Below are 9,053 nucleotides of genomic sequence, written 5' to 3' on the forward strand. Positions count from 1 at the left end.
ATTCTAAATGAATAAATAAAATGAAAGCTTCTAATTTGTATCTTTTCTATCTACTGTTTATTTTAATGGGGTATGTACTCAATTTACATTAAGTATTTATTATTTCCTTATTCTCAGTTATTACCCCCACAACGGACAGTAATATAAAAACAAATTGTTTATACACCTCTAATAAATTAAAGCTCAAGTAAGCATAGGTAAAGTCCAATGGTGACAGATTTTTAATTTATAATTGCAACCTTGTCAAATGCGCCTCGGTTAAAACTGATGAATAGAGACATAACAATTGTTAGATACAGTTTATATTTATTTATGTTTTACTTGTTCTTATTGATAAAATCAAATCATTATCAAGGATATAAATAACAAATCAATCAAGGGTTTATAACTTAATATAAATTTTAAATTTGTTGTATAATTCCTAGAGAGAAATGGAGTTTTGTTTGATTGATGTAAGTGTCCCTGCCTACATACATATAATATTATATCATACATAATATAATATTCTCTTTTCTGTGTTTATTAATTTATACTTATATACTTATACCCTTTATTGTTATATAAAATTTAAATATCTAAATAATAAAAGTTGTGCTTTTAAATCTAAACTGTTTCAAGCATCGTACAATGAAATGGCACTGTAAGAGTCATCTACAGTGCGATAGTTCAAATACAAACAACAATTAGTTTGTTTAAACATTTTTGGTACCAGTGTACAGTACTTTTAAAGCGACTTCAACGAGCAGTTAGGCGAGTAACCTACACTTGCAGTGCAGACAGATACTTTCTAAAATTACAGGCAGTTTTAAAATCACAATAATAAAAGATACGTAACTTCTAAATGTTGCCAACAGAAGTAGATGGGATCAATATTTGAACAATAAATATAAAAACGGATAATTATTCAGAATTGGGGCTCCAGACCAAAATCGCTCCTTCATTGATTTCCGGTCATTCTACATAATAGAAGTAGACATTAGAAGGCATGGGATTTGATTTCATAAATAGAATAGCTACAAATACACCATATGCCCTATGCTGTAATAAAAACAAATGTGTCTTCCCCGCCTCAAATATAATAATTTAACCCTCAGAAATGACCAGAAATTGATGAAAAAATTTTTAAAGTAATTTTGGTCTGGATTGTATGAAATTTCGATATTGTACTAGGAAATGTATAAAATTAATGCCTTCTGTGAATAAAATACTGTAACATATAAGCCCGCGTCCGAAAAAATTTTTGAAGCAATTTTGGTCTGGTGTCCCAATTCTAGACAATTACCATAAAACGTTAACTGTAAATAAAAGCTGCGCTTTTTACATAAAACAATGCAGCTCCATTTGATACTGTCATTTTACTTTACATTGGGGGGCAAGATGGTAAATAAGGAATTCAAACACTTTGTAAAGTTTTAGTCCTTTACTAAAAGAAAAAAAATTCTTGGGTTTTTTTTGTTTTATCGACCACTTTTTCATTAAAGTTCTTAACTCATCATTGGAAGACGATCGAGGTGACTTTCTATAAATAATGGTACTTCTTAATCAGATTTATGAATTCGTCTAAAGAATCGCTCCACAGCGCGCGTATACGGCAGAGCGATCAAAATTTTTAAAGCTTTGTCAATTTCGGAAAAGAGCAAAGGAAGGTTTCGCGTCTTTTAACACACCAACAGCAGAAAGCACAATTACATTAGGCTCCTCTCGCTACAATTGTTTCCCAATTTCAATTTCATTTTTATGTACCCACGGTAAATCGGAAAATTGAGCGACGAAATTTAATACGCATCTCCTTGTGCAGAACCAGCCTTTTCACACAATTACCCCCGAAACTACGTTGAAAAATAAAATGGAAACTAAAATATTTTTAATATTTTCAAGGCTGCATAAATTTTGACCATTTCATTTTGTAATTTCTGATTTGATTTTGAACTCTTTCAGTTTTATTTTCTTTCTTCCCTTATCCATTGCTGCTAAATGATGCAAAATTGTATCACCCATCCATCACGGCACGGCCATGTTTTTCAGGCTCCTCTCATTTGATAGATTCCAATACCCTCAACAATTGTTTCACTAGTTTTCGACTTCTACAGGATAAAGTAGCAGGTTTTCTTAATTTTATTTGCCATAAACTTCCTCAAACATGAAAAATTTTATATTCATTTCCATGTTCCTAACATTATTTTTCGTGAATTAGGTATTTAGTACATATTATCCATTAAAAGCTAGATTTATTTTTCGAGGAGGCTACTGAGACATCTCCTCTGTTTTTTATAATTTATCCTTTGAAATAATTTTATATAAATGAGTGTAGCTCAATTCGAATTGCATAGAAGACTATCATTCAATTTGTAAAACGTTCAAAAATTACATGTAAATATTTCAAAATTACACGAAAAAAGTAAAAGTACAATATGTGATGTCTGCAACTATCTGGTGGTAAATAGAGTACAAGTAAATTTTGGTTTTCGATCACGCTTAACACATTGAAATTATGCGAATGTTCCTCAAAGCTGAGCTTTTATTTTTCATTTGCATTACAAATTTATGCAAATTATTTCCTCGCTTCACTGGCAATGTCATTTCTATTGAATAAACACTATTTTAAATTCCGCGACCTAATTTTCTTTCACTCGAGATACCATGTTATATTTTTATTAGCTATAATCAGCAAACACACTTTATCGGAATCAAGGTAAGGGTGCCGTCAAACAAAAGCTACTTTTATATTTCGTAGTCGATCTGGATTCTAAGTTGTCCATTCGTCCACAAACAAGGAAAAAATCGCAATCACACTTAAACTTCAGCATATGGGTAATATTCATTATCATCATTATAACGTCTTCAGTCCGAAGACGTTAACTCCTTTTTTGCTTTTATTATGTCTCTAACTAGTCCATCATGGCTGAGAAGATGTCCAACAAACATCATCATCATAAAGTCGTCAGTCCTAAGACTGGTTGGATACGCATCTTTTCATTTCTAACCTTCGCGATCCACGATCATCATCATTCGCCTGTTACACCACATTTCGAACGCTTCTAACCTTTTATTTTCCACCGCGTTCACTGTCCAAGTTTCGCACCCGTACAGCGCCGTGCTCCAAACATATACCTTTAACAACCTTTCCCGAATTTCTAAATTAACATATCCTTATTGAATTTCATAACGCCCTATGTTCCCTTACTCTTTTTAATTCCACCTCATATCTATCCTTTTCCATTCCGAGCATCTTCCTATAAACACCACAATACAAAAGTCAACCTTTTTTTTGTTAAAAATAAACCAGACCTGCGCTATTCAGTGTTTTATATCTCTAGCGCATTTTCCATCTGGTGTTACCTAAATCCCTAAGTATCGAATATTAACGACTTCTTTCAATTTTTCGTACCTACCCTATTTTTTTCATTAGTTTTAACCCTATTTTTACATTCGTTAGAAACGAATATTTTTGTTTTATTTTTATTAACTTTGATATCGTACCCTTTTACCAAACATTAACATTCATTATATCCAATTTCCAATAACGTCCGAGCATTTCTACATATATCAATGTTAATGTCAAATGTTTGTAAAAAAAACTTATTTCTAAAATGTATGTAAAAGTAAATTTATATCTTGCAGATGACAAATTGTTAAATGCGGACAATTATTAAGTATAAAATATGAAATTTTTTTGGTTGGCTAAAACAGTGAAATCAATTACTTCCAATCAGTCGTACCTATACATAATAACTATAGCACCATATGGGTAGACGTAATGAAGATATTTATCTTATGTTAAAAAAGAATTTCTTCTTAACGTCTGTTAAAACTTAACGAGAGAGAAGGGATTCACCGAAGATGGTATAAACGATTGACAAGATGTTCGAAGGCTAGTTAGCGAAAGTTCTTGTGTTGTGTTTACCGTGACCGTGAATGTTGAACTTGAGGATGTATACGGTTATTCTTCAGGTACGAAATAATTTTCATTACTTTTACTAGAGTAGACGGTGAAAGATATAGCACGAAGACTAGCTTCAGTTTAAATAATTTTATTCGCATACAATTTTCACTAGTTAAAACCACATTAATTTTTAGAAGATACAATTGGCTTCTCTTTTTGTCTGTGGTACATTAATTTGCTTTTTATACAACAAGTTATATCAAACAACAGGTAGATTTTTCCTTTTAAACTTGATTAAGTTACAATTATAGAAACTTATTCCTCATGGATGAAACTAGTTCTTTTTTTAATAAACTGGATTCTTCTGGGATAAGCTCATTTTCCCTAGAATAAACAAATTCCTGAAGTTAAAAATTAGCTTTTCCTAGATACAACTGATTTATCGACTGCTATCTTCCGTAACAAACAAAGTCCTTCCAACTGGGTATTGGGTACAACTACTTCTTCCATTCAACAACTATCTTGTCCCACCCTGAATTAAATATTTGTTCCTAGAATAATCTATTTTCTCTTATTAGAAACTAGCAATTCCCGCGTAAATTTCTATGAACAATAACAAAGGGGTTTTTGGACCTTATTCAATTAAAACTTTTAGTTTCATTCAAGTAGCAGGATTATGTTACAGCAAAAGGCATAAAACACCCTTATTTTTCTTAGCATAACCAAGTTTTTTCCTGTTCGCTAGAAAGAACTAGTTTTCCTAGTAAATAGACCAGCTCTTCTTGATTATATCTAATAGGGTTTTTGAACATTGACTACAAACTTTCTACATATAACAAAACGTTCAAGTGGCCTAACTCAATGCCTTCTTAAGACAAACATTGTCCTAAATTTATTTTTTTTGTTTCAGTAAAACTTAAGTTAAATAAAAAACTTTTAAATTACTTTTTATATATTGCCTATGTAAGAACAGTCGTTTTATTTCTAGAAAACTCGTGTCTTTCATTCTATATATTTTTTCCTTTTAATGTATCGGTTTACCACGAACAAAATCACAATGTTTTGAAATTTTCTGATATACGTATTGAAATTCATCCGACCAAATTTTCATTTATAGTGAAATGAAATAAAATTTGTATTAAAATGCTTTTCTAATGCAGCTACAATTGAGACAGATAATCTTGTTTTTAAAGAGGGTCATTTAAAAAAGTCACCATTTTTGGTACTAAATGTGAAGGTTTTGACATAAAGGCATTTTTTAGTAATTTGAAAAATTAGCTTATCAACTATATTTTTTATACGTAGTTTTATGATTTGCAATAACTTTATTGTACCTACGGCATCAAAATAAAGTAGTTATTAAATAAAACTATCTTAAATCGTTTAAATATTAAATTTATTCTGCACTAATAAGTCGGACTATCTTATAAGTCTTAAGCAGCTTCAACATTAAATGGAATTAAAAGCAACTAACTTATGTAGTCCAAACCATGACACAAAGAAATAAATCTAATGAACCATTTCTAGACTGATTATGAATAGCTTTTAAAGTTGCTATTTGTATTTTATTAGTATTTTATTAGCAGCTTTATGTATTTCAAAGCCAATTATTATTTCTTATTTACTGTCGGCGCAACGCAGTCGTGCTCTTTGCCTAATCGTTCTTACTTAAATGTGGAGCATGCACACAAAATCACCCATCAAACTGTCCAGTTGAATACTTTCATTACTAATTGCTCAATTTTGCATTTTCAGACCCACGTCATTCAATTCCTGCTCGCGTTATTGCCCGCTATGGTTAGTTCTACACTGCATTATGAACACAGTTATGCACCGGCTCACGAATATGTAAGTGATTTATTCTTGCCTCTCCAGTAATAGTTATTGGTGATTCAGACACAATTGGTTAAAGAAAAACTTCTCCAAAATATTCTGTGTATACACGGAGAAAATGGAAAAGGAAAATTTACCTAAATATTAAAGCGATATTTACAATTTATCCCACTATCCCGAATTTGTAAAAATAAAATCCCAGCAGAAATAAATTTACTGGGTATTTTAGTTGATATTACAAATTAAATTGCACTAATTAACAAACTTGAAATAATTTTTAAAAATACATGTCAAAATTGAAATTATTATAATTTACAAGTTACTTAATAAATTCTACTATTTCTACCGCAAATTCAGTCACAATCGAAAATTGTAATTTTTGCGTTATNGTTACATTACTACTCTACTTAGTTTATGTTTAAAATAAGAGGGTAAAAGTAAAAAATATATATAATTTTCCCTGAAATTGAAGCCAAGGCTGAGTTTAGGTCCAATGCCACTTATAGCTAATGCAGTTTTTGCTGCCGTGTTTATAGGAATGGAATGGGTTATACAAGGTAGGATCGAAAAGTAGTAGGACTGAAATAATTTGATTTTTTATTATTGAATTAATAGGTACAAATCTTTAGTAGTTCTTGAAATCGCACCATTTTGATTTGACACAATGCGTATAATGGTTTCCCATTGCGCGTACGCTTCTGGAACTTGCTATCCGGGAACCCCTTTTAGAGATGTTATCGCGGCCCCTTTGACGTCTTCTACGGAACTGTATCGGCTTCCCTTGGTGTCTTGCTTCAGCCAAGGATAGAGAAAGAAGTCCGGCGGTACCGAGCGGCATGGCCTAGAGGTCTAGACCATTGCTTAGCATTCGGGAGGACGCCGGTTCGATTCCGGTCCATCTGCCTTGGTCCAAGTTTTTCTGTGGTTTCCTTGGATCACTTAGGCAAATGCTGAGGCAGTAATATTCCACAGATAATCTTTCACTCTCTTCTGTCTTCATTTCGTCCGTCTCATCTTTCTCACCCGAACCACTACACTTTAAATTCGTCTTCAGCTCTTGGACCATTTCCATCTCCGTCGCGTCCGCAATAAAATATTTTAGTGTCGGTGCCTGAAGAAGGTAATTTTGTTATCGAAAAGTATTTCAAGCGGTTAGTGTCGTATTTTAGTATTGGGGGTTAAGATATCTACAGAGTTCCACAACACAGTCTAAGTTTTTCAATTGTTTAGATTCCTAGTTAAAACAAATTAACTTTTGTTTTCCTTATTCATTAATGTTTCATGAGACATACATACACCATGAGCTGTCATTCTAATTTTAAAAATTTTCGAGTTCTTATAAAAATAGTGTATTTGTTTTGATTGTACTGATATTGAAAAACGTTTTATTAAATGAGACTCATTTATGTGTTTTAAATCGTAATTGCTATTAGATATTAAATATTGCAATTTGTTTGTACAGAAGTAGATACATAGCAGGTATAATAACTTTAAATGAAATAAATCTTAATGCCTATTCGAGTATTTATAGACCTAATTATGTAAAATTACCTGTTGCTAATGGATACATATTATTCACGCCTGACTAGAAAATGATGTTAAAGTCGAATAAATTGCTTCAAACTTTGTATGTAATAAATACAAATATTGTTAGAATAAAATAGTTTTCCAAGTATAGATACATAATGTATCTATATACATAAAATCGATAAAATAGACGAAATCAAAGTTAATAAATATCAAAATTCTAAAGATGATGTGTATTCCACTGTTTGTGGTTTTTGTATATGAAAATTACCTTTTCCTGCAATACTTAAGTTTCTCTCAGAACATGCCATTGCTTTCTTATATCAAACTAATTGTCTCTACGATAAACAAAATATAAAATGAAAAATTATCAGCAAATAGACAGTAAGAAATTACCTAAAAGAAGAAGAAATTAGAGCTATTAAACCCGAACAAGTTTAAATAAAGAAAGGTATTCTAAAAAGGTGGATAAAGGAAAAAGAACAAAAGGAAATGGAATAAGGAAGATGTCAATAAATTTATATAAGTACTTAGGATACACATTGAAAAGCAATAATAGTGAAGTAAGTGATATGGCTACAGCAGCAATGATATGTAAGTATGTGGAACAGAAGAAAGAAAATTCATCGGCGATTTGAGTGAAGAGTATGATGATGTTTAATGTCCTAGTTTAAAATATCAAGGCAGCAGGTAGAATTGATCTGTGTTTAGTCGAAGCTTTCTACGAAGCTCTGATGAAGTCCAACAAGATACTGACCACCATGAACTTCTTTGTTTGATTTTGGTAACCTGTCTATCACATATGGTGAGATACGCCGTAGATTCAGTTGAGCGAGTAGATTATGTAAATGGAACATGACAAACATATACAATTCCACTAAATGTACTACAGATGGCGTTTATATTAGTGTATTCACTAGAAATATGAGACATCAAAAAAAGACCAGAAATAGAAAACATTCAAGATGAATACATTAGAGGGGTCGTAGGACTGTACGGATAAACACCAGGATGTTGAATAAAGGAAGAAACCAAAATTGAAGAGATAATGATAAAAGTAGGAACAAGATTTTCAAAATACGAAGAAATAGACAGAAACTCAGAGAACAAAATGTTAAGAAAATGGACAAGAGAAGAAAGGAAAAGTGAAACACAAACCATTGAGAGAGAGCGGAATAGAAGAAATAGAATCCAGGATATAAAAAGGAAAAATATAATCGAATACTGGAAGAAAGGAAAAGAAAACGAAGATAAAATGAAAAGTCATGAAAAACTACAAAAATTTACTTACACTCCAGAATATGTAAAATGGTTGAATAAATAATATGCTGAATCAGCTACAGTTGAGAGAGAAAGAGAGAGAACGGACATAACAAAAATTGTCGCAAGATTCAGATTGGACAACGAATGAAAAGCTAATAAGTACCAGATGAACAACGAGTAAAACAGATGCAGAATGTGGTGAAATGTTCCTAATCGTAGGGTAGATAGAAGAATGGAAAACCTAATGAATGTAGACACAGCGAGCACGGCATGGGTGAAAATGTCATACAGAAAAAAAAGGAAAGAAATCCAGAAGATGAATATATGGGAGGTGAAGAAAAGGAAACAAATAGTGTGTATTGTGTATACATCTATACAAGGGAATCATTATTTCAAATAAAAGAAAAAAAGGTAAAGATCTAGATGATGGCCCCCACCACCTTTGGGGGTGGGGTGGGGGGAATCGAAAGAGGAGGTCTCCTCCACCACTGTACCAAAAAAAGTTCGTGGCGGTCTCACCCCCATAAAAATATGTAAATTTACTGGG

General features: G+C 31.8%; 1 protein-coding gene across 1 annotated transcript in view; it reads left to right on the forward strand.

The window, feature by feature from the left end:
* The first annotated feature begins 3,874 nt into the window (after nt 1–3,874).
* Nucleotides 3,875–9,053, forward strand: part of LOC108734997 — an 11,022-nt gene continuing 5,843 nt past the window's right edge. The window contains exons 1-2 of the mRNA XM_018466777.1: nt 3,875–3,951; nt 5,639–5,731. Coding sequence (XP_018322279.1) covers nt 3,916–3,951; nt 5,639–5,731 — 129 coding nt within the window. The 5' untranslated portion in view covers nt 3,875–3,915. The remainder of the gene's footprint in view (nt 3,952–5,638; nt 5,732–9,053) is intronic.

The sequence above is a fragment of the Agrilus planipennis genome, unplaced genomic scaffold (assembly GCF_000699045.2).
Source record: "Agrilus planipennis isolate EAB-ADULT unplaced genomic scaffold, Apla_2.0 scaffold124, whole genome shotgun sequence".
Lineage (NCBI taxonomy): Eukaryota > Metazoa > Arthropoda > Insecta > Coleoptera > Buprestidae > Agrilus > Agrilus planipennis.